The 26293-nt window shown below is 43.3% G+C and overlaps 1 protein-coding gene across 1 annotated transcript; it reads right to left on the bottom strand.

Moving 5' to 3' along the window:
• Window positions 1–767: 767 nt before the first annotated feature.
• MYL10 (myosin light chain 10) lies at window positions 768–22473 on the bottom strand. The gene is made up of 7 exons (XM_050321640.1): window positions 22437–22473; window positions 14810–14896; window positions 12048–12123; window positions 10560–10664; window positions 7067–7145; window positions 2084–2132; window positions 768–1301 (listed from the first exon to the last, which is right to left on the bottom strand). The coding sequence occupies exons 1-7, from the start codon at window positions 22437–22439 to the stop codon at window positions 1203–1205; spliced, it is 498 nt and encodes a 165-aa protein (XP_050177597.1). The 5' UTR covers window positions 22440–22473; the 3' UTR covers window positions 768–1202.
• Window positions 22474–26293: the final 3820 nt, after the last annotated feature.

The following is a 26293-nucleotide window of genomic DNA, read 5'->3' as shown; positions in this document are numbered from 1 at the left end:
CATCCCTGAGTCATGCAGATGTTAAAGCTTTTTCATGGAGTTTCTATCCCTCCTGGTGAGGGCAGAAGTTGACACGTTGCCCTCAAGTTCTCCTGCTGCAAAGGCCGAGATGGAAACAGAAAATAAGTGGCCTGTTGCTTCCTCTCAGTGCCTGTGGTGCCAGCAGCACTGATGCACAAGGAAAGCATTTTCATGAGCTGTTAAAACAGCAGCAGTTTGTTTTCCTTTGGCTGCAGCATCCTCCTGACTCCCACGCAGGAAGTGTTCATGCAATATTCCACACAGGCAGAATATCCCCAATTCCTAGAAGTCTAAATACAAGAAACTGTAGCCCATTTTAGAAGCTGGGCTGATCTTGGAGTAATAAAGTGAGAGGTGGTTTGCTTTCATGTGCCACCCTGGGCCACAGTTCCTAAATCCCTCTCTTTGGCCCTCGACTTGCTGATCTTGGGTTAAAAACATCCTTGCAGTGTGTTCCTCACCTGTAACACAGGGGTAATGGCCAAGGGCTGAGAAACCAGGTGTTATTGTTATTTCAGAGGTGCCTCTGAAGGGGGAAATTCATTATTCCTGGTTTCTAAGTGCACCCAGGTAAATTTTTACTATGAGCAAAATAGCCAATAATTCACTATTTCTGTTCTCTCTCACAAAAGCAAATGAGTGAAGTGGTTTTATAAAACTGACCACATCACTGAGATGGAGAGGGCATATTGCATATTCACAAGAGCTTAAGATTGTTTTATTTACACTTTCATTGCTAGGGGCTGTGAAATGGAACATAATTCTATTTGCCAGATATTCTTCCTGGTGCAATAAGTTGGAGGATTTCTCAATTAATACGTGGAGCTTATGTATAAAAGACAAGAGGTTAAGCAACACTGCAGTGCCCAGTGGACCATCTGGTGAACATTAGGTTTGTCAATAAATCACAAAAGCACCAGTTCATCAAGAAAATTCCATTTCAAACCACTGACAGGGAGAATAAAAAGGATGGGGGAAAAAAAACCCTCACAAAATCGGTGTTTTGATATTTCATAAAACCAGGAGCATTAAATAACTTTAATCTAATTTCAGTTGTTTTATTGGTTCTCTTCTGATGACCACATGGCTTCACATACTGGATGTTTAGCCCTTTGTCTTGCACACAAAGGCATTATGAAATAACTTGGTGAGCACCACAGGAGAAGCTCATCTCTCTGCTCTTAGTCCTTCTCCTCACCATGGGTGATAACATAACAGAGGTTCTTATAGTCAAGGTTACCAGAGACATCTGGAGGGAAGGCAGCAAACATCTGGTTGATCTGCCAAGCAAAGAGGAGATAAGTGTTACAAAGATGGGGCTGTGGGACAGCAGCATGTTCAGCTTTTCATTTTCAACCCAGGTCAGCTCCCTGCTGGCCTGATCCATTAACCACTGGATCAGGTAGGAAGGTTTTTCCTTAGCTTCAGTAAAATTGAAATAGGAGTTAGAGCACAACCAATTAATAAAGTCCTGCTGGAATCCCAACAAGATCCCCGTTGAAAAGAGCTCTCCCTGAAATTCAGGTAAGCCCTGGTCAAAACCAGTCCAGTTTGCTGTTCTGACTGGAACAGACTGTCCAGTCTGTTCTTGCCACAAACCAACTCCACTCAATCTCCTCTTCTGAAAATAAAGTCCTTCTGAATTCCCCCAGCCAGCAGGACCTGTGTTCAGTCTCTCACAAACCACAAAGTCAGTACCTCGTTTCAGAACTCATTTCAGATTTCAAACAAAATAACTCACAGAAATGGAAACCAGATCCCAAGTCCCCACCCAAAGTCACTTGGGCTGCAGTAAATGCCTTGCCCAGCTCACCACAGGAAAGAACAGCAAGAGATGGGCCACGCTTATCGTGGATGGGAGGCCAAGGAATCTGTTTGACTTTGATTCAGCTCTGGAGCTCTTCAGAAGGGAGGCTTTGAATTGTTACTAATTGCTAGAGCTGGCATCAACCTTCTCTCAGTCTGGATTTCAGCTGAATTCATGCATTTAAAGAGGGTCAAAGACTCAGTGCTGAACAGGAGCTGGAGAGAGATTTCAGTTTTGAATAAAGCAGTTCCTTACCTCCTCTTGACTGAACCGGTCTGCCTGTGTCATCAGCATTTCTTTGATGCTGTTCAAATGAAATGAAATAACCTGATTAAAGGGTGATAATGGCACATGACAATTCAGATGGCAAGATCCTTCCTGAAGCTGCATGAAAGGAAATCTGTGTGACCGCATAAATTAGAGCCGTTAATCCTTACATGATATTGTAAGAGATTTTCCGTGGGCACCCATCAGTGTCGATGCCTCGCTCTGCCAACTTACTTCGCTTTTGTGACATTTTATGGAGGTTTTAAAATTGTTTAAGGTTATTACTCTAATTGAAATACAGCAATTTTGTATGCTTATCTTAACCGAAAGTGGTAGGTTTTCTCACTTGCTGTTTAAAGTTTGGATCACTTAACAAAACCAAAAGAGAGAATATTTTCTGTAAAATCCGAGGATGAAAGGAACAGAGCATGAAATGAGAAAGAGGACTTGAAAGAGAACTCCAGCAGCTATTCTAAATCATCATCTGAGAATCCCTTTATTTGCATGCAGTCATTCCCAGAGGAGCCTGTGGGACTGCATGAGACCTGTTGTATTTCGTGGTGCAGTGTCTTGAGCTGGAGTTACAGCACTGTAACAAGGAGCTTATCCCACACACAATCTGCATCCCATGCAATTACCTCAAAGAGAATAGTTCTGGGGCTGACAATCAGCTGATTTACCCTCTGTTTTGCACCCATTGTGGGAAGGCAGTGGAGCATGTAATTTTTTTTTACCTAAGTTTACAGGTGAACAGAAAAGCCAGAAAGATGATTTCTGTTTCCAGTCTAACCCCCTGAGATAAACTGTCTTTATATCTCACCCAGTTACTCATGTGCTGAGGGCAGCACATGCACCATGTGCTCCAACATCCACCACTATGAACCTGGTTACATCACACAAAACATCCTTTCACTTGCACCAGGAATTTCCCCTTCCTGTGAAAGAATTCCTTTTTTAATCTCACAGTTTGCATTCACGCTGAAGAGGCAGAGTTGTCTCCTTTTGTTGCTACCAAAGGTATTTATACACCATCAGAAGTTTTTCTAGATCAGTACAGCAAACTCTGAAGCTGTGATAACAGCTGAGCAGTCTGTTGTATAAAAACAAAAGCTGAAGCAAATATAGAAATCTGGTTTGGTTTGTAGATTTGCAAAAAAAAAAAAAAAAAGGGTTTCTTTTTTGAAGAATTTGTTGTGGGAGAGTGAGAGCAACAGCTCTTCTGAAAGCAGCCCTTTCTGCTTTCTAAAGGGAATATTTATTCCTCCTTTTTAAAGGGAATATTCTAAACTAACTATTTGTAATAGAAATCGTGCCTGAGTAGGAACCCTTCCAGATGAGCAAAATTCACCTCCTGTGGATGCAGATGTTGAGGTAAAATAGTGAATCTCCCCTTTCTGCTCCCATACACTGTGCATCTCAAGTGGGAAAAGTCACCCAGATAAAACTGGTTTGGATGGCAAAGCTACAACAGCACTTCCTCAGAGCTCTGACTCATATTTTTTTCCTTCTTGTTGATAGGAAGTGCTCAGTTGGAAGCCAAGAAAGGGAAAACTGAAAAAAAAAAAAAAAAAAAAAAAAAAAAAAAAAAAAAAAAAAAAGTTTCTGGGGGATGAATAAGGATCTTACCCACAAGGGCAAGTGTGAAAATATCCGTGCAAGTTTTGGGAAATACTCTGAAGTCACAGGCAAAGCCTAAGCTATTGTTTATATTTTTCCTGCATTACTTCACCCTTCTCTTTAGTTAGCAAAGTTTCTTCATCCCTTTGTCTCAAATTGCTGTTTGTGTTTTATTCCCTGTATTATTTGGGGTGTGACTGCGTTTTTGACGTCAAATTCTCAGCTGATCATTGGGTGCAAGAGCAGAGGCCTCACTCTCCTCAGCAGAAATCGGTTGCTGGATATCTGTGCAGGGGGCAAACAGCATCAGCAAATGGAAATGGGAAGTGTGATCTGGGAAGGAGCTTGGGGAACACAGGGAAGCACTTACAGCAATTTTGTCACAAGTCACAAATAAACTTCGTCACAAACAGGCCTGAATTAAAAAGAGATCTGGGCACTGTGTGTCTTCCATTCACATGCTTAAAGTATTTAAGGGAAAAGATCAAATATCTAATTATGATCTTCTGATGCACAGCCCAGTAGGCTCTGGCACACTCAGAAGGAGGAAGGACTGAGTAAAGGATCTATGCACATTTTCCATTATTTATTTTATAGGGAAACAAACACTCACAATTTCCAAAGCCAGAAATTATGGAATTTTTTTCTTTGCGTATCTTGCTCTCTTTATAAAGACTATATTTGCTTCTCGAAAATCCAAACCAAACCCAAAGTCTTCTGGGCAAAAAAGAACATTCATGTGCCTTGAGGCAGGAGTCTAAATGCTGTCTCTTGTCCTGGCTGACCTCAGGTCCTTCCACAGTTACAAATACCTTGTTGCATTCTGATCTTTTCGGCACCTTTTTAAAAATCATCTGTGAAATCTCCAGGACATTTTGGTTTTCCACTGGATTTGCCCTTTCTACAGGGGTGTCTTGGAGAAAAACAGGTGAGTTAAAAGGAGCAGAGCTACCATAAGAGCCGTCACTGGCTCAGCCCCAGGGACCCCCAAAGGTCCTCTTTCATCTCCCTGGGTCCATTTTCACCTGGTCTAAATGTGAACAGCTCTGTTGGCATCAGCGCTGGGCAGAGCTGGTGTTGGCCTGACTCACTCTGTCCCATGAATGGCATTTGGGACTGAATCATCCAACCTTTCCAAGCACTGTGCCAGTTCCACCAGCTGAGCATGTGAGCGAAAGCATTTGCTCTTTTTGACATCATGCTCTAGGAAGGGTTTTATGTGGGGGATAATGATGCAGACAAACAAAGTCGTCATTGAATTTGGAAGTAAGTTATAAACTCCTGGAGCTTCTGGAAAGGTTAGAAGGCTCCATCCCAGCTACCATCAGTTGGACTAAGTGAGTCATTTCCAGACTGGAGGTGAAAACATGCCGAGGGAAGATACATAAAAACCCCCAGAAGGATGTTAACTCCATGAATATAAAAAGAAATTCTGATTAAAAGGTCAGCGTGGCTGGTTTGGGAGAGAAACATTCCAGGATTTTTTTTAATATGGAGAAATATTATTTATTAACATTAGCAGTCATATTGAAATGGCTGCGTGAGCCAACAGAAAAATTATTTCAAAACCTTCAAATGTCTAAATTTTGGAAGCGTATGAATAGAAGTTAAACCTCAAAGACATTCACGGAATTGATTTAATGGTTTGTTCTGTAATGATCAACATTACCCTCGGGTCTAATAAGTAAACATTATGCTCTGTTGTGGTGATGAACTAAAACAATTGTCTAATGTTAGCAGTGCAGTGGGGGTGGGGACAAGGTTGACCTTTTCCATCAAGGAAAAATAAAAGTATTTCTCTCTCATCTTCATGTTGGAGTGGGATGCTGCATTCCTGATTTGCCCCAAACTCCAGCTGGCTTCCAGCATCCAAGGAATGTAGAGCTGGACACAGGGTGGCAAGCTGCAGATTTTGTATGCAGGGTATTGTTACAGATAGTGGTGGGAAATACAACATTTCATGGGGTTTGTAGTATCAGAAGTTCGTATTTCACGGCTGTGATTTCACTGCCCTGTGATCTGCACTATCTGGCAACAGGCTGCGTTTATTCTGGTTGTTTGAGTCACTTTTGATACGATCCTCTGACTGTTCTTCCCAAGCTGCTGGGATAATGTTAACCCCAAAGCCATCAGGACAGCTGTTAACCCTCTGTTCCTGCTGATTGCTACATCCACTTGTGTTTTCATTAACTTGGAAGTTCTTAGTGAAAACACTGTCTCCTGGCTTTTATTTTGCACGTTGAACACCAGAGTGTGACTCTCACACCCACTGGGGACTGTCCCAGAACAGCCCATTGGTAAAGGAAAGAAATGTTGCATATGTGAATTTTATATTTTCAACTTTCAGGAGACCTCAATAACTGCAGATAAGATCGTGGAAACCTCCATGAGATCCCACTCAGAGGTTATCACATTTTCAGAATTAATTGAGGCAAATACAGTTTTGTAACTCATGGTTCCCAATAAATATCCTGTACATATCATGCTTTATAAAATCTACCTGCAATGGCTGCTGCAACAGAAGTATAGACCCCAATTCACCACAAAAGTTAAGCCTATGCATAAATCCAGGAACATAAAGCATCCCTCTGGAGCCATAGGTCAGACCTCCCCATCCACTGCCCTGGTTTGATATCATTTATCTCACTTACCTGAAGGCCTGTTCTGGCAGTGCAATGAGGGTTCACATTTGTGCAATTAGCACTGAAAGTCCTTTTACATTGCTTTGGTGGGGCAACAGGTTGGGAATACAAATTAGGCCTTGCCTCCTTATTTTAAAAAATAGCTGTACTGACAATAATTGCCAGATTATTAATAGTATTATTAGGGTTGGCTCCCACCACATCCAGTGGAATTTTACTGCAAGTTATTGTCTGGAGGCTCAAACCATAAATGCATAAAAAGGAAAATGTCCTGCACTAAAACCATGTCACAGAGTTAATTAAATTGATCACTTTTTTAAGGGGGGAGTAGCTTTCCCATTTCAGTCAAGCATTCTGAGAGTTAGACACCAGACATTGGTTTTAATTTTACATATGGAGTTGATCTGCAAAGAGTCATGTGTTGATTTATACCCAGACCTTCAAAAAAAGGCTATCTAATGGCCTACATGTGATTATATTTCCGTTGCCTCTTGCAGTGTCTGAAGACAATAACATCTCTTTTTGGTACACAAACACATTCATACAATAGTCCAGTCTTTTAACTCCGGCTTACAAAGCTAAATGTTCCTTTGCCTGACAGTTCCTCTGTCTCTTAAAGCACCGTGAAAAATACAGCTTTTAAGCAGCTCTTTAAAATGGTGCAATTATTGGGGTTGTTGTTATTCTTTTAAAGGATCTGAAATAAACTTACTAGTCTGCCTTTATGCGGCCTTTTCCTTCTGGGTCGAAAATCTTAAAAGCATTCAGAATGGTTTCTTCTGGGTCCGTGCCTAAAATTAATGAAACATCATTTAGGAGCCTTGTGGATGTGTTTCTCCTGCTGCTGAACACTTGCTAAGTAATTGCATTCACTTGAAAACAGTGCAAAATGGAGAAATCTGCAGTTGTGGGTTTGAAGACAAAGGTTCCTTAAGTCGGCAGCATTTGTCATGTCAGATAAACAATAGAGGTGAATAGTTCAATGCTCAGAAGCTTAAAAATAATAACTCATATCTATTCTGAGTCTGCAGGAGAGAAAACTTCCAGGAACTGGTCTCCAATATCAGTACCCAGAGGATTAGTGGCTTTCAGAAATGAAAATATAACAAACTGTTTCCCTCGCTGGCTTCCTTTAATCTTGTACAGTACGTTCCTTGTAAAAACACTTTTTGATGTTACTTGTTCTTCACTGTATAGAGAAGAGGTTATTTCCCTCACTGAAGGAAATGGAGCTCATCATGAAATCCAAATGCCAATGGAATGCAATGGAAACAGGATGATCAATGTAAAATGGTGATCTGCACTTATTTCCCCTTAAACATCTCCTCGTTAAGTGTGACTTATAGAAACAGGATGGTTTAAAGCACCAGACTATGACTCCCAGGTTTTGCTTCTGCTCTTAGTTGGGCCACAGATTTTTGGTATGACTTTAATATCCCTGCCCCTCAGCTCCCAGCAGTAAAATGATAGTAATGGTCTTCCTTTTCTTCCATCTATTTAGACTGGAAAAAAATCTGTGTCAGGGACTCGCTTTCACAGTGCCTTAATCTTGGCTGGGGCATCCGACTGTGCTGTAATATTGCAGGTTCTCAGTACACTCACAGTCTCACCCACTCCCAAGAATACACTGTAGACTCTGTTTCTGACTGTTCCACAGTATTTCAAAATATTACTGCAGTATATACAACACAGATCGTTGCAGGCTGTAGGAAACCAAAGCTATGAGCAGGTAAACTGACCCGAGGACAAATGAAGCTACTTGGTAAACTGAAATACTGAAAGAGTGATTTAAAAAGGATGGAACACAAAGAATTGCAGATTCAACGTTTGTTTCAAAGTTTGGCAGAGATAGAGCCCAGCCAAGGTTCCCTGCTCTAGTGGCTGCATACCCTCCTGATGCTTTCCTAGCTGTCTTTGTTCAGATTTCCCCAGGGTTAGTGCTGTCCTGGTGGATGGAACAGGAACAAACCTCGGGCTACCCGGCCTCCTCCTTGTCACGCACTGGCCATGTGTATTTTTTGGGCCAAGCTGCAGGCAGTGCATTCAAACTGCAGTGAATCTGTGATCAATACAAAGAGCATCGGTGTTTAATGAGTGTTTTGATTGTCCCATGAAGAGAAACGTCCCCCAGCTCCGAGGAGAGCTCTGCATTTTAAGTGCTCACCGCTGTGGGGGGGATTTTTTTTTCCCCTCGCTGTGTTTTACATTTTCTACTCTGTCATATCCCTGGACTTTGGCTTTGAAGAGAAGCAATGCAGCAGGCATTCTTTATTGATTAGCTGGTAAATAAAGTGGTTTCTTTGATGTGCGGCATCTCTGTTTTCTGTACAAATTGTATTATTCTGACTCCCTGTAGAAGCAGCTCCATGTGGTTGGCATTAACATAAACCGAGTTTTGTTAGCTGCTCATCTGGCATCGTAATCTCGACATACAAAGCTAAAGCTCATCCTGAAAATCCCAGCTTCCCCTTTATGACAGAAATCAATTATAGCACAACAAATTTTACTTAGAAAGCACCTTTCACCAAATTCTCTGAGTGGTACTTAGCTAATAAAGAGTGTTGCAAAATTGCCATATCCACTTCCTCCAGCCCTTTCTCCCTTTCTAATTGCACTACAAAGGCTCTTCATCCCAATTAGTTTTGATTGGGAATGTGCAGTCTTTTGGCTGTGCTTCCTTTGCATGACAAACCCAACCAGAAGGGCATGACAAGCACAGCTGTGATTTTCCCTTCACCAAATGGAAATTAAAAAAAACCTCCTCCCCTGCAAGTAGCCAACAGGAAACCTGCAGACAAGAGGGTTATGCTTTGCCATTCACCTTCCTGTGCTGGCTCTGCTTTTAGGCCACACAATTGGCAGGGCCAGAGTCTTTGCCAGCTTCAGCAACTGTAAAGGACAAGAGGGAAGGGAAGAGGAGATCATTTCCACGCCCTCTGTGAGCATCACAAATGGAATAATGGGCAGCAGGGCACCCCACAACAAATATCCACATACCCCAGAAGGAAAACTGCAGAGGAAGGCACTGCCTTCTGTGCCAGGTGACACCTGGCATGTAATGGTGGAGGTACCACATTTATCAGGACAGATTGATGTCTGGGTAATAAAATCCCCTCCTCTGTGTCAATCTACAGCCTCCTCCGTCCCCTCTCATGCTTCCCAGACTCGCTGCTCTCTTTAGCAGGAGGGTATTTTCATCAAGGACTAACTACATGAATTCTTTCTTTCAGACCTCTCTATTTTCTATTCCAAGCATAGAAAGCCCTCCACTGGAATTGTGTTCAGCACTGTAAAGCCAGAATCCGGGAACAATACAACAACTGCTTTTAAGAAGACTGTATAGGATTTTTCCATTTTTCCATTCATTAGCTATTTTAACAAACTTCTGGAATGTGCTTGGCTGAGGCCAGCCTTGCTTTGAAGGTCAAGGCTTTCACCATTCCCTAATGCATGTGGGAAGATGATGGTTTCTCTTGGCTTCACCCCCCCTCTTTTGCAGTTCCTAGCCACGAGCAGAAGAGAGATGACTAAATTACCAGCCCACACAACAAATTTAGTACCCATATTTTCTGAACTACCCCCACGGATCCCTATATATTCTGCAGCAATGGGTAAAATCTCTCTCCCTTACCATTGCAAATCCACTGAGATTTAATTATTTCATTAAGTGAAGTCTTCACCTAATGCAAAATCACTACTGACCCCAAGAGACACCAAGGCTGGGCCACTGGGTTACAACTAATACAGAAAATAGGGAAGCCCACGCTCCTCTTCATGCCCTGGAACTGCAAGGAGGGTGCAGAGATCACGTTTGCTTAATGACCCAAAGGAGTGTAAAAAGGGGCTTTTCTCCAGAAATAGAGAAAATACTTTAAAACCAGCTAACATTAGGAGGAACTGACTGCAGCCTAGGAAGCTGCTGGTGGTGAGTAACTCCCCTCCCCGTGCCCCAGGCTGCTGGGATTTCGTTGCTTTCTCAGCTTAGCACTTTCATGTGAGCTTGTGTAAGCTAAATCACACCTTTGAACTGTCCCCTGGACCGTCCCTTAGCCTTTCATACTTCAGCTCTGCCTGCAAAGGTGGAGATCCCTCCTTGCCTTTGAGCGCTGTTCTGTGGGTACATGATTCTCATTTGCAAGGTGCTGAGATATTTCAGTGCCGAGCAGCTTCGACAGATACCTCTCCAATCCCCCAGAGGTACTTACCTTTCAGCTTTTCCCCAAACATAGTAAGGAAGACAGTGAAGTTAATAGGACCTGGCGCCTCCTTCACCATGTCTTCAAGCTCTTCATTCTTGACATTCAGACGACCTGCAGCAGAGATCATTTTTCATAATAAATCACAAATTGTGTTTCAAAAAACGATTCCCATTCATCTCCTCCCACTGGGGAGCTCAGGGCTCTGTGCAACTTTGCTAATAACATGGTAGAACACGACTCCCAAATACCCCAGTGGAAAAGGAATCGGCAGAGCTGGCTCTGAGATCAAAGGGTGACTGAAAGAGTAAGGAGGATAAATAACACAGACATGGCCAGCAGTGGACGAGGCAAGGGGCACTTCCAAATAAACTCCTGTTTGCTTTTGTTTTGTTTTTGTTTTTTTTTTTACCTCAGGTGAAATATGGGCCCCACTGATGTTAATACAGCAGAGATCAAAGTGATGAAGTGAATCCAAGGTCTCAGTCCTTGCCCTCCTGTGTATTGAGACACCTCACTGAGTAGAGGGCAGATGGATGAGCTGAGTAGTCCTATCCCCTCCCCATCCTTGTGCAGTCCACTGATGAGAATTTAGACCCTGGCAACCCTTCTCAAATTGAGAGGTAATTTGCTGTGACTGTACTTTATAGTTGTTGAAGGGCTTCACTGAACAGGAAAGGCACCAGAACTTGGCCTTAAGAAATAAATATTTCAGGGTAACAGTAGCTACAGGCCAAAGTTTGCAAACCTCATTGTCACAATAAAGAGTTCAGGAGCTTCTGCTCCTTGCACTGACTCTGCTGGCATCTGATTCCACCCCGGGGAGCACTAAAGATTCTTATCAAACTCGTTTTAATAAGATCCAGATGGCAAAATCCCAAATGCCTACATCACTGTTCAAGCCCTCAGATGTTGCAACGAGGATACAACTCCAGGTTTGGGATCACGAGCATTTTAATTTTTCCTTTCCTTGGGAAGATTTGCTCTAATCTGCTTGATATTATCAGGGCTGTGATAGGCATGGAATGGACAATACCTAATCTCATGACATGCACATTTCACCCCACATGAAGCCCAGAACCTCACATGAAGTCCTCTTGTTTTCGTGTGGGCAGAGGGGCAGCCAGTCCATGGCAGCAGAGCTAATCAGTGGATATTCCATGGCTCCCAGATGAAAAAGGTGCAGCCTGGGAAGCCTGGATTCAGAGGCAAATCAGAAATGCCTGGCATGGACCCCTGCCTGGGTGGGCTTGCTCTGAAATAGTTGCAGGGGAGGGATCAGACCTCTTCCCAAGGAGACTGCTCAGGAGACCTTCCAGCTGGAGCTCTGCAGTGAGACAGCAACTACCAGAAGGAGGAAGGTCAAACAGGTTTCCTTTTGCCTCCTGTGAATCTCATCACTTATCCCCCTGTAATTCTAGTACAGACCTTTCTTAGGTGTTTGACACTGCATTTTTTTCAAGTATTGAATGATTAGTTTCAATTATGACAGTTTACCTAGAGCAGCAAACGTGTCTCTCAAGTCTGCTTTGTCAATGAAGCCGTCCCTGTTCTGATCCATGATGGTAAAAGCCTGTGGGAAGAGAAAGGAACTGGTACTGCCACTGCCACTGCACAGGGCAGTGCTGCAATCACACACACCAGGCCAGGGGGGGTATGATACTCATCCTGTAAAAAGGAATATTTAACTTCCTTAGATTCCTCCACATCATACCACCTCATTGCACTTCCATCACTTTCAACACATTACTGTGTCTTGGCAAGGGGCTTAATTAAACCCACCCAAACTTCTTCTTGCTAAATTACTGCTCAGTGCAGCGAGCAGCTGGGCTGGAGCCAGTGCTGGCAGCTCCAGCCATTCAGGCCTTAACCCATAAAGGCTGGAATTAGGGAGACTTTAGTCAGGGAGGATTTAGGCAGTGCTTGCTCTGTGTGCTTGTACCTTTCCCATACCCTGTTCTCTGTGCAGTTATGTTCTGTAAAACATTTGATTTCTGTAGATATCTCTCTGCTATCAACCTGAATCAATTCCTTCTGGGACTTAAAATGGCCCATCATACAGAGGTAGCTGAATTGTCAGAAGTACAGAGAAATCCTATTCCATAGGATAATATATTTAAAGGTTTTTCCCCTTTCCAATAAACTGTATCCTTGAGACAGTACTCTGACTGACCCTGATGTGCTGACCTTAAATACTCTTGTCAGGCAAAATAGAAAAAAACAGTTAATTTATTTTTATTTTCAGCCAACACAGACTTGATGTTCTCTGACCATTACTTACCGAGCCAGTTAACTGTCCATCTATCTGTTTACCTGTTTGTGTGTCTCTCTATTTGCTGCCATCACACTTTTAATGTTTCATTGATTTGGAAAGATTTTAATGACCTGAAATTCCCCTGGTCATACCAGGCATGTCTCTGAAGCTGGTTATCTGTCTGACAGGCACATCAATACGAGAGTGTATCTTTACAGTGACCAGGAATTATTCCTACTTCAGTATTACGATGAAGGACTGTGTTCTCAGGAGAACACAGCCACAGTAACTTGCAGAGTTTTAAAATCTGCTGCTCTACTGGGTGCATTTCCTTCCCTGCTTGTATATGTATATGTATGATCCATAGATCTTTGTGTAGCTTCACCTCCAGTTTCTTATAAAGCCCCACTGCTCACATTCCAGTTTGCCACATCCATGTTCATAATCCTTCCTTTACCTACCAAACCATCCCCTCGTAAAAAATTGAGCCCAACACTTTAGAGATGCTTTCCTTTCCCTGGGGAAGGTTTGCTTGGAATGGTGATTCCCACAATTTGGAAGCAAAACAGGAGAAAATATGAAGAGCAAAGCAAAACCCAGCAAGCTCACACGAGACAGGAAGAGCATCAGATACTGTAATGGGTGAACTTTAAACAGCACAACAGCAGTGCTGAAACATTTGCTGGTGAGCTGGTTGAAATCTCTAGATAAAAATGTTCTGATTTGAAATCTCTAGATAAAAATGTTCTGATCAAAACCAGCTTTTCCAAAATGCTTGTCCCAAATATGCAGTTTTTAGACACAACATGGTTTTGGGTTTCATGCCATTAGTCTGCCACCATCCTCCTAGAAATGTTCCCAGGATTATCTGATTTAGAGGAGATCAAACAGGGCATTCTGTTTGCTGCTCCTTCTTCAAACAGTAATCCTTGCTGGAAATAAAATGGAGGTTCATAGGATGTGGAGAAGAGGTGGGAGAAGAGTGTTGAACATGTTCCCATTAACTGGGGAGAAATGATTAGTGGTTCCAATCCATTTAGCTGGGTTTATATTCCCAGTCCTTTGTATGGGTTTTAGTCTCATCCACCGCTGAGTTTTCCTGGTGGGAATCCTCATGGAAGGTAAAGTTGAAGGACATGTGCACAAAATGAAACAGTAGACATTTATCACATCAGAAATGGGCTATGGAGGTGTGAGTTAGAAAAAATGGGGGGAAAGCCAATAATTTAAAATGACAATCCAATCCAGAAAGTGAAGGTCTCACTGACAATCTAGAATGTCCACTCAGAAAAAGAACATAAACTTACCAAGCAGATTTTCTGTCTTTAATGTGCTCCAGCTTTTATGCCAGCCCATCAGATTTACCTTCTTACCTGTGCTCAAAGAATCTGCAGTGCATGGAATATCAGAGTCCTTGGGAGCCAAAAAGTGCTTTGTTAATCTCAACATGTTGTTTTGTTTTATTGGCATTTGTGGAGAAAGTCAGCTGAGGGCTTCTTGGTGTTTTCATTTCTAGTTTGTGGGCACTCTTAGAAGGGCACAGAAGAACATTTTCTGTTGCTGTTGTGGAACAGACCATGGATTAAAGCCCTGGTTCAATCAAGCATCTCTATTCAGGGTAATACTTGAGCATGTAAGACTATTCTTATTTAAAATGCCACTTTAACTGTGATCAAGTGTTTTCCTGAATCAGGTCTAAAGTGGATGAGATGGTAATTTTCCTTTATTTTGGAGCAGGGGCTTATTTTCAGATAAGTCTGGAGCTTGAAACGGGAGAGTGAGGGACAGAAGAAGGAAAGAAAGAAAGAATGAAAGAAAGAAGGAAAGAAAGAACAAACAAACACACAAGGAAAATGATACACCAGCCAAAACCACAGGGATGATTCAGAAACAACTGTGTGTTCTATTAAAGCAGATGGAGAATTGAATAAGGATTACAAACAAAACCTATGTTATTCATTAGCAATAACAGGAGACTATGGAGAACAGCAGCACAGTGACCCACCTCTTTGAACTCCTGGATCTGGGTTTGTTCAAACATAGAGAACACATTGGAACCACCTTCTATCTTCTTCTTTGCCTTTTTGGGAGCCTGTAATACAAAGAAGAAGATCAAATATATATTCTTGTTAAGCACCCATGAAAACAAATTCCATCTTCAACAGAAAGTAAAATATATACAGCCAAGTAATACAAGAGGATTGTGCTTTGTTAGAACAAGGTTTTTCATTCAATCCTATATATATATACATAAATAGGATTGAATATATGTGTGTGTGTGTGTATATAATAAAAATTGCTCTCACTGAGGATTTTTATCACTCCCTGCTTCAGGAGCAGTAATGAAATGTTGTGGTGCCACTTGGAGATATAAGGTAGAATTCCCAACCTGCTCCCAACCTCAAGGAATTCCAGCAATTCAGGTAAGTGCCTACAGGTACTGCTTCTTCCCAGCTCCCAGGCTGGGGCCAGCAGCAGGATTCCAAATAGGGCCCTGCATGGAGACTCAGTTCAGGAACTATAAAGGGAAATGATATAATTTCCTTCTCACACCGAAATGTTTCGAAATCTGCTCTGTCTGGACCAACAGTGACTGAACAGATTAATCCTTCCTGTGCAGGAACACCTTCTACACTTGAAACCTATATTCTTTTACCAACCTATGACTCTATACCACATTATCTTAGTAGACCATGTTATTTTAATATTCAAGATAGTCATCTTAAGTAAAAGGGCAGGACTGCTTTTATCACCATTCCATAGTCTGGAGGCTGAGACAGAGCAAGATTGGGGAAAGAGCTACAATGATATCTAAGAATCTAATGCTCCCTAAAAATCAGTCAGAACTAGACTTCATTAAATATCTTTGAATAAGGGCCCAATCAGCTTGACTAAGACAATACAGTTCTTGTTCTGCAGTAAAGAATAAAATCTGTGATTTCTATGGATTACAGAAATGTTTTAACCACAGCATTATCCTTACTTGGGGCAGGATAATGAGCTGCATTGCCTTTGGAGTTCCCTTCCAGACAGATTACTTTTTTCTTTATCATTTTTACTTTTAAACTTCATTATCATAGTCCCACCTGGTTCCTGTGTCACAGAAAATTAGTCTTACTTAGTTTGGGCTATTCTGCATGAAACAGAAGGCAACTTCTACTGTCTCCTTTCATCAAAATAAAAAAGCCTGTGAAAGTTCAGATTCAATACTGATTTCAAATATCCCGAGGAGCAGAGCAGCTCAAGGAAATATTCCCACTTGGCTCTGTTTGAAGCATACATTGTCTGATCAATTTAATTTGCCAGGCAGATTTCTGCACTCAGCCACCCTGGTTTAGATCCCAGGATATGGAAGGGGGGAAATTAGGGCAGTGGTAGGCACTCTTCCACATACCCACACTCCAGACCTGTCAAGCTCCAATTAGCTAATGCAGAGCACTAAAATCTGGAAATAGGAATGGAAATCAAATGAAAAATATATTTGCAAGAGGGATAAAAACAAGGATAGAATGCCACCACAGGCATGGAAAAAAGAAGTTAATAAGTGGAATGTTTAATGAATGTAGAAATATTGATTTTGGAATAAACAGATTCCCTCCTCCTCCTCCACATGAAATAAGTGTTATTTTTGAGCAGTCATGGGCAATCTCCCACATAACGTGAGGTGCCTGGTGGAGGTTTTCAACACTTCCAGATCGAATGGAAATATTAGGAACAATCCTCCGTATTTCCATGTCTTTGTTCCCTGAGGTAAAGGGGAAGCAGATGTTCCCAGTGGAACGCATCGCAGCCTGTCGGGGGGAGCGACCGCGGGGCATGAGGACTCTCGGAGGGGGTGGCTGAGCTGGTTCTTCTCTTGTCCTGCTGGTCTTGATGGAGACAAAACACGCTTTCCCCTTCTCCTGGGCTGCTCTGCTGTGGCCAAACACAGCATCCATGTGCAGCATGATAAATATTCCCCACAACAGCACACCATCTGTGTCTCTTTAATCTGTCACCACAGCGCAGGGCAGTGGGTCCAGCTCCTTGAAACGCCAAACGCTGGCAATTCCTCCATTAGCCCTCAGTTCAATGGGCTCTCTGTGCTGTGAGGCTTTGAGCAAGGATTGTAGATGTAAGGAAGGATCAGAGAAACCCAAAAGCTGTGCCTCAATATCTATACCAGAAACAGATCGGCAAGTCAAAATCCACCTGAAAGTTTCTTCACTTTGGTGAAGGCCTTTTCAAGGTAAAGAAGGTTGAAAACTGGTTATACAGGGAACAGTTACTGAAGTATCATAAGATCACAGTATGGCTTGGGTTGAGAGAGATCATCTAGTTCCAGCCTAGCAGAAATTCATCCCAGCATATTTGTTCAGTGGTACTCTCTGGTTTATCACCTCCAGGGATGATACAGGAGATCAGTGCCCATGTTGCTCCATCCATCTCTAGTTTTTCTGAAGCTCTGGGTGTGGATCCCATTTATGACCTGCTCAGTTGTGGAACGGGGCTGAGACCACCAATATATCTCACAGGGGCCTCTGAAGAGCTGCTGGGTGGGAATGGCCTTTCACCACCAGTGTCAAACTAAGCCTTTTAGCACAAAATATAGAGAGCATCTGGGCTTAGCAGGTCCCAGTATTGTAGTTTATCTGCCCTGAAAAGCCAGGAAATTCATAATCACAGAAAGAAACTACACCCTGGTTTTTGCACAAGTGATGGGTAGGCAGGTGCTGCAAGAAGGAAGGCTGAGAGATAAGTGGGTGGAGCAGGAATAGAACAGGGTACATTGTCACTGTCTTTCTGGTGGGTAACTTGAATTAAAAGGCAGCTCTAAGAGAACAGAAATAGGTCTGTGCTGCTGTCTGACAATTCCAAGCTCTCCAGAATTTTTTAATGAACACAATCAGGATTCTGACTCCGGAGTATCTCTCTGAAGGAGTGGCATATTAAAAAGAACATCACAGAACTGAGCAGACATATGGTTTCTAAACTGCCAAGGATTCAGTAGGTGACCTGCAGAGGAACAAGTGGGTGACTGACACATCACTTCTGCCTGCCTTGATTTCCCCACTCGTGACACACAGAGTGTGCTGAGCTGCACTTTGCCAAGATGGAGCAGCTCTCACTGCAGCATGTGCTGGGAGACTGACACACAAAACGTGCCAGATGAGCAACTGAAGAGCTGAGGGTCCCCTGGGCTCAGATTCCGAGGCCTCAACAGCACAGCAGTGGGAAGAATGTTGCAACAACTGAACAAACCTATTAATATTCCTGCCTGAGTGTATTAATCATCCCATTGTGAAGAAAACAACACTTCACTTTAGAAGAGAAACCGCAGGCTTGTTGGGTATCACTCATTTGTCTTACTGATATTAGCACTCTCTCAATTAGCCTGGATTTTAAAGGGTCTTTTTCTGGTTGTTTTGGGTGGTTGGTTTTGGTTTGTTTTAGAAGGTTTCAATGAACAAGTGGAGCCATACACCAAAATCTGGTCCCAGAAAAACTCTGTTATATGGGGCATTTGCTTTGAGCTGAGTTTCCTTCACTGAGGTTCTTTATGTTCCTCCTCTCTGGCAGTGTCAGGGAGCCTGAGAGGACAGAGGTATGCAGGGACAGAGGTAGGCAGAGACAGTGAGTGTGGATGGCCTTTGCCTTGCTGGATGGAAGAACAGGGATTCATTTTTGTGTGTGTGTTCAAATGAATCAGGGTAAAGAAATATCTGATTTCAGGGTGACCTAAAAGGAAAAGGGGCATTGAATCAGTTCATATCTCTACATGTAAAGGAGGAAGGAGATAAAAATACCTGGTTCTTACTTCAGAATATAAGGTGTTGTCTGCCCTGATAAATTCATAAAAGGCTCGTGCTAGGGCAGGTTCCTGACACCAGAGATACAGAGGAAGTGACACTGGATTATTACAGAACTTCATCATCTCAGACCTTCAGTGAATTTTGCAGACAGAGAGTATGGTAAACCAGCCAAGCTCCTGCAAGCTAAACACAGGCACAGCTCCCTGACTGCCTGCTCAGGTGCACACTTCTGCCCTTCAGTAATTATAAAGCAACCAATCTCTACTCAGCATTTTCTGCAGAGCAGGAGTGTCTCCACAGGCAGTCAGGAGAGAGGGGCAGCACTCTGCCAGGAGCCACATTTTTGGTTTGGTTTGGGGACATCAGTTCCCTGTATGGTCCACCCTGCCTTAAAACACGCAGAGAACACTCTAAATAACTAGAGGTGACAATGTGACAGCCAAAAATGAAACACAAACAGAAACACTTTCCCACTGAGCAACTTATTTTGCCTTTTTAAAATTTTTCTACTAGAGAAGATGCCAATACATGAGCAGGTCCTGCAGAGGGAAACAGGAGTGTACACTATTAAGAACCCAATTCTGTTGTTTTGTACCCTTATGTGTTTATTCAGTCCAAGGCAAAGCAGACATAAAATACTACCAGGCTTGCACATTTTGTACTTCCTTCCTCTACAGCTACGTCTGTGACTACAGAAAAGACAGAATCATCCATCATTTTGCTCAGATTCTGTCCCCTGCTGTGATCCACTGTATGATGGTAACTCTCACTTACCTATTACTTTTTCCTTCATCACACTCTCCCCTTGTTTTTCATCCACTCTGGGATCTCAGTGCTGACATTTCCTGTCTCTGAATTTTTGTTATCATGGAACACAGCTTCTGAATCAGAAGTTATGTTTCGAGCCTGGACAAGGCATTTCTGCAGCACTGGACAGGATTTTTGTTGATTATTGTCTCACAAGTTTTCTCTGCTGAGATAATTTGCACTGCATCTGCATCAAAGATCCCAGCTGTGGACAAGCCACCCTTTTTTAGAGTGGTTTAGGTCCTTTCCATGGCAGGTGAGCAGCACAAGGCCAATCCAAACACAAGCCTTTGAGGGAACAGTCTAGAGGAGTAAGAAACATAAACTGCTCTAAGGGCACAATTTGCATTTCAAACAGGCAACAGCCTCAGATCATTCAAATAAACCCCACGTTATCAGAACTGAGAAACAGAAGATCTTTTTATTACCTACTCCACAGCCACAAACAGATCCTCCCTTCTCACCCTCACTCCATTTTGTGTGTAGTCCCAGCCTCCCACACACCCACAAAGACACACACACCCCTTTGATCCCTGCTAGATACAAAAATCTGTTGGGCTGCATCCTCCCTGCCTCACTCTCCCATACACGAAACACTCTCCTCTGCCCCACATAAACCCCCTTCCCAATCCCAGCCTCCTTTTTCTCCTGCAGACATACAGAGGGAAGGCTTTATCTCCTCAAACTTTCTCTCTCAGAGAACCTCTCCAACTGCAGACTCCTCGACCAACGTGACCCAAAAATTCGGCAGCTGCTTTTCCCACCCAGCACTTTCTCCTTTCTGGCATTCACATCCTCCTCATCCTCCTCCTCCACGTGAGCAGATGGGCAGTCCCTCTGTACACCCTCACAGACACACACATGAACACACATGTGCAGGCACACACATGAACACACATGTGCAAGGAACACACATGAACACACATGTGCAAGGAACATGCACAAACACGGCGGTCACACGACTGGCTCCCCTCCAGCTGCTGAAGTCACTCAGCTTTGCTGGTGCCTGTCCCGGTGCAGGTGGTACATTCCAGACAGCAGATCAGAACATATTGGATCAGAATGCCGTCTATTTTGGGGCGTGCAGAATCCCCTACAAAGTGTCACTCGAACTGAATAAACACAGCAATGTTGGGGGAATAAGGAAAAGGCCTCCCCTCTGCTTCCTTCTGCCTCTCCCCGTCAGCACAGAGCATGCAGGGAGACATCCCAGACCCAACCGGTCTGAAATTCCCTGGAATAAACCGAGAGCCAGAGACAGTTCTCAGAACTCCATTCCACAGCACTTGTGTGGTCTGCTCTTGTTAGAAAAATTATCTCCCTGAACCCTGCCTCTCTCACTCTCATCAGCCCTGGATGTCAGAGCCTAGTAGCACTGGCTGACTTGTAATTATTTTTTACTATGCTGCTTTGTCTGCACTAATCCTTTGAAAGTAGCTTTACTGCACATCTGAAATATTATGATGCTATAAAACCTCTGTAATATTTATAAATCCCTTAAGACATCATAAAGAGAGAAAAAAACCTCCCCACAGAGTTCATCTAGCATAATTACATATACATTTCCCTCTGATTAATAAAAAATGATCACTTCCTTATGTAAAGATATTCTTCAGCTTTCTTTCATTAAGGCTATTTTTTTCTTTCCATTTTAAATCTGTTTCATGTGTCCCTGTATAGTAAGGTACCTCAGAAGAGATTTTCCCAAAACAAAAGGCACAATGAAAAGAACCACCGCAGAGAATCGTCACTTGAACTGGGAGCCAGGAGACAGACAAGTCTCTCACTATATTTTCACATCTCTTAAGTTAAGCATTTCATCACAGAGTGTCCTGAAATATCTTCAAACATCAATGAGTGCTGGTGTGTCATTGAACTAAATAGGAAGGAAAAAAACTGATAAACAAAATTTTGCAGAAAAAAAAAAAAGAGGGGAAAAAGAAAACCTGAGACCCAGCACTGGCCCCCCCACCCCACGAAAGGGCTGGCTTAGGCTTTAGTGAGGCTGATTAAAGGGAAACCTGTAAATCCACGGCTGAAGAGGCACAATCAGCACAAGGCACTGCTCACTTCTGAAGCAGTGGTGAAGAACAGGATTAGTGTGAATCCACTGCCCCTGGGCTTGCACTGGCTGAAACTGGAACCCGATTTGGTGCGTGGATTTTAGAAATGACTTTGAATGGGGTTTTATCCTGCTCAGAACAGCACGTGGATCACATTCATCACCTGCTTAAATGGGAGCAGGTTTGAACTGAGCTTTGAGAGGGCTTTTCAGGTACAACTCCCTCTCTGGTGTCCTCAGTCAATGGACAGTGGGCAGTCAAATATCCCACAGCCCCAGGGAGCCACTGGGCAGCATTACTTTAAGACAACCTGAAAAGCACCTGCAAAAAGGGGCAAAATAAGGGAAGAGAAAATCACCAGCTTTTTCTTTTTGTTTGGGTTTTTTAATATTGTTTTAGTCATTCCTCCAAATCTGGAGAAGAAAAAGATCTGCCCCATCTGCCCCCTGTTCCTTAGGCAGGAGTTCTTGGCTCCTTGAAATCACATCAATGCACATTTGGTGCAGAGGTGTTAGAGTCCCAGAACTAAAAGCCAACAGTGAGAGGGGCAAAGGCAAGACACAGAAATTTCTGCAGGACTTCCTGCTTCTCCCTGCAATCCCAAGAGCAATGCAGTGACAATTCCAGAGCTATCCCTCTCCTCACTCCCCATCCCACCACAGCAGACCTTAGCAGTGACAAAGCAGCTGTGCCAGGCACTGCTGCCCTGGTGTGTCAGGCTGGGACAGACACCCACGAGCTCTTCCCCTCAGCCAGTGCATCTGCATTCTCTGCCTCAGTTATTAGTTAAACAAATTATTAAAGAAGTCCTTGGAAGCTCACAGCTCACTCTGTGGGGTGTATCTTCATTCTGGATGTGATACTAAGATGAGGTTTCATGGAGTCCAGTGTGATCATTCCTGCTCTGATTGAATTTAGAGTCAGAAAGAAATACAGGCAAAAAAACAGACGTGGAAAGAATAAAACCTACCATGGTGCTGCTGCTCCTGCCACCCCTTCTCTGCCAACCAGTCAGCCAGCAAACACAATGCCAATTGTCTCTTTATATAGTGTCACCAAGGAACAAAAATATGCCTGCTCCAAGTTTAGACAATAGATGTAAGGTTGGAAAAGTGCAGTAATTGGATCCCAATACCATTCCAAGCATCTGTTCCATGCACAGCTTTTGCTTTCACAGAAATAATGCAGCAGATAAGTGGAGCAGGCAGTTGGGCTACAATTGTACAGCACTCACAGCAAGCTGGAGCTGAGGGGGCTTTCCCATGTGCTGCTAAATAATGAACACGGGGCACGCACCGGAGGATTTTAAGTGGACGTGGCAACCTGAAAAAGCAAAGAGAGAAACACAGTCCTTGAGAAAATGCAGAGGAAACCAGCAGTAAATCCAGGCTGCTTTGGCAGCTCCAGAGTCTGGTGCAGGCATTCAGAGCTCCAGAAAGGTGACTGAGGTTCTGCAGAGGTGCATCTGCACCCAGAAGGAAGGCTGGAAAAGCACTGCAGAGGGCAATAAAGTGACTGGGATCAGGTCTCTTTTCCCTGGATCTGTCAAACATGCCTGAAGGCCAGGGGCCACGTCCCAAGACACTGCAAACTGGTGGAGAGTCATGGACTTCAGAGCATGCAGAAAGAGAGGTGTAGTAATGAATGCGGCCTTGAGAGCAGGAGGAAACAGAAGGCAGCATAAGAACCACAAGGGCTGTGTGTCCCAGGGAATGCTCATGGACGCTGATGGATAACATTCCATCCCACTGGCATTATCACAATGGGCCAAAACATTAACCAGAATGAAATGTCATAATTCCACAGACATGAAATCATATTTCCCAAAGGTCTAATCTGTGCCTGTGAGAGTATCTATGCAAGAACACCAGAGCATTGAAAACAGCAGAAACAGGAGGTTTTTCAGGAACCTGCATCCAAAATACTTCTCTACATCAATCAGTCCAAGCTGGAGCCACATCAGTGCTTAACCAATCCACTGAACTTTGAGGCAGACATGCATTTATGTTTCTGGTTGAACAAGGACCTTGCTCTTTCTGCAGGTCCAGCCCCTTGCAGGGCTGTCATCTCTAATCTTCGATGTGACTGCATCCTCTTCAGGGCAAGGACTGCTTTAACTGTTGTGAAGCACCTCAAACACATACAGGGATAATTAAGTAATAAATGAGCAGACTACAATTCATCTGGCTTTAGTGAAATGGCTGTGGATACTTGCTGGAAGTTAGCCTAGTGTTCATTGCTCTGACTTCAGAGGCATTACACCAATACTCAGGGTAACAGAGCAGGAAAATAAACGCCTGGGTCCTGCTGGGGAGCAGCCCCAGGTCTGTACACTGGATTAGGTTGGGAAAGCTGAAAAACTCAGAGTGATAAAGATTTCTCATGTTCCCTGGGCCAGATCCTGACTCAGCAAAGCTGTTAAGCATCCCCTTAACTTCAAGGACGGGATAGTCCCACAGGAGCCCATGGAAGATGCTCACGTACTTAGGTACGAGAATATGGTTACAGGTTCTGCAGGATCAGTGCTCTGATCCCAACGAGACACACAGATGAGCAGCAACTTTGTCACCCAGTCCGGTGGGCCCAGGATTTCATCCTGGGAATTCTGTGTCCTCTACTTGGCAGAATACTTATCTTTTGTAAGTTTGTCCTAACAGCTCTGTGAACAGACCTTTGTACAGTTTCATTGGGAGATTTGTTTTCTCTTATCCAGTAGATCATCAATCATCATTATTACCATCAATCTGCTCATTAGTTTTCTAGTTTGATCTACAGGCATTTTCCAATAGCACTTGCATTTTCCACATTGATCTTTGTCTTTTCACAGAATTTCTGTGTTAAATGAATCCTTCCAATGGCATGTTAGGATAAAACCCACACAAAGCTGTGTGTTTGTAATGCACATGTCCTGAGAGACCAGAACCCTCCCTGCCTAGTCTATAAAACAAATCCACCGAGGAATTAAGGGAGACATGCATCTTGGCTTTAAAGGTCTGCTTGCTTCTGCAACTGCCTCCAAATTACAGAAAGGCTCCAGACTGGAGGAGGGAGGGAGAGAAGGGGGGAATAACATAAGGACTGAAAAAAGAAAGGCTTGAATTTAATTGCCCTAAAAATTTCAATCATTCAATCTGGTAATTAGAGAGCTGGCTGATTCAGAAGGCAATTTCATTTGGGAAAAAAAAAAAAAAAAAAAAAAAAGGAACCCAACAAGATAATTGATGCTAAGTGAATATTTTACCTGAAATATTAAATACCAAACTTAAGTCTGCCTCCAGGGCTCTTTCTGCTACCCCTTTTTGATCTGTCTTTCTACTTCTTTGTATTTTCCTCTCACGTGACTCAACAGAACAGGACACTCCTTCAGAGAATCAGATTGTCACAGGGATGGGTTTATTTGAACTCTGTGTGCTGTGAAGGAGACAACATAACGATTTACTAGGAAAGAAAACAATAATAGGAAGTCTCCTGAGATCCAGCCTGGCTGCAAATCTCAGTGAGACTCTGAGTCTCTGTGCATGCCTGGCCACAAGCACAGTCTGGTGTCCTACCAAGGGGAGCAGCTTGCTTTGGGAGTTGCTCAGGTCCAGGGGAACAGCTCTCTTCATGAACCTAACAGGAATGTTTCATGTTTAATTCTGGACTCTCTGATGCTGCAAAATGATACTGGAAGGTAGCTCTGTGGAGTCCTGCAGAGCACTGTGGGTGTTGGTGGCACAGGGGTCTGACTGCACAGGTCTCTGGGCAGGATGGAGAGCAGAGCTGGATTATTGCACAGTGTTCAGGAAAAGGAACTGCTCATCCCCTAATATTAATGGCCTAATGAACAAGGACAGCATCCCACACACATCTTAAAGGAATGTTGCATGCCTGGAAATTAAGCAGATATGAATTTCTGCTACATCTCTAAATGGAGAAGTGATAAGGAAAACACATGTGACACACTGGATTCTGATGTCCTGTGCTGTTCTAACTGCTCACCTGGGCACCCTTTTCACACAAAATATTACACTCTATTCCTGTTAGCAACGTTAAATTTTAATCTTAAAACACCATTTTAAGTGAGATTCCACTGCTCAGGAAACCCACACCAAATGCGTTCAGGTGCCTTTGCAACTTCCATCTTTGAGACTGATCTTGAAAATGTTTCAGATCCCTCAACACTCGCTATCTGAAAAGGCAGATGATGGGACATGATGACAATTCTTGTGGTGAGATGGGATGCCAGATGGGTGCCAAATGGAAAGTGGCCTCTTCTCCTAGTTCAGTGGGGCCACAAGAAAGCACTGATGCTGAATATGCTACACAGGGAATGTAACACGTTACATAGGAAATGTACAATAAAGTACCTCTGTAAGTGTTGGGGCTATTGCAGACTGAGTTTTGAGACCAACTTCACACCACAGCTTTACACTTCTCCTGCCCTCACATAGTTTTCCATCCTGCCTTTGAGTGGGTGCCTTCAGAAGAAGACATGTGAGAGTTAATCATGTGTGGGAACTGAAATCTTCCATACCCTGACAACAGGTAGCAACCATTCCCTTTAGGAGAGCTGTATTCCAGCCTTTATATCAAAGGTCTCCACTTCCTGCAAGTCCTGGCAGTTGTGCAACCTGTGGGTCAGGAGTGTAGACCAAGGACTAAAGGGAGAAGATCATCAGCTAATTCCAGCAAAGCCACCAGACAGAACTACCAAGCTAAGGTGGATTTCAAGCCCTCCAGAGAAAATTAACAACCTCCCTTGAATCACCCACTTTTCCTTAGTCACCTTGAATTAATGAGGAGCTCCCCTTCTTTTCAGAGCCACCATGATTCCCTTTTCTCCCT

This window comes from Myiozetetes cayanensis, unplaced genomic scaffold (assembly GCF_022539395.1).
Source record: "Myiozetetes cayanensis isolate MyiCay16 unplaced genomic scaffold, myiCay2020 scf27, whole genome shotgun sequence".
Taxonomy (NCBI): domain Eukaryota; kingdom Metazoa; phylum Chordata; class Aves; order Passeriformes; family Tyrannidae; genus Myiozetetes; species Myiozetetes cayanensis.
This window is presented reverse-complemented; position numbering and strand designations above follow the sequence as displayed.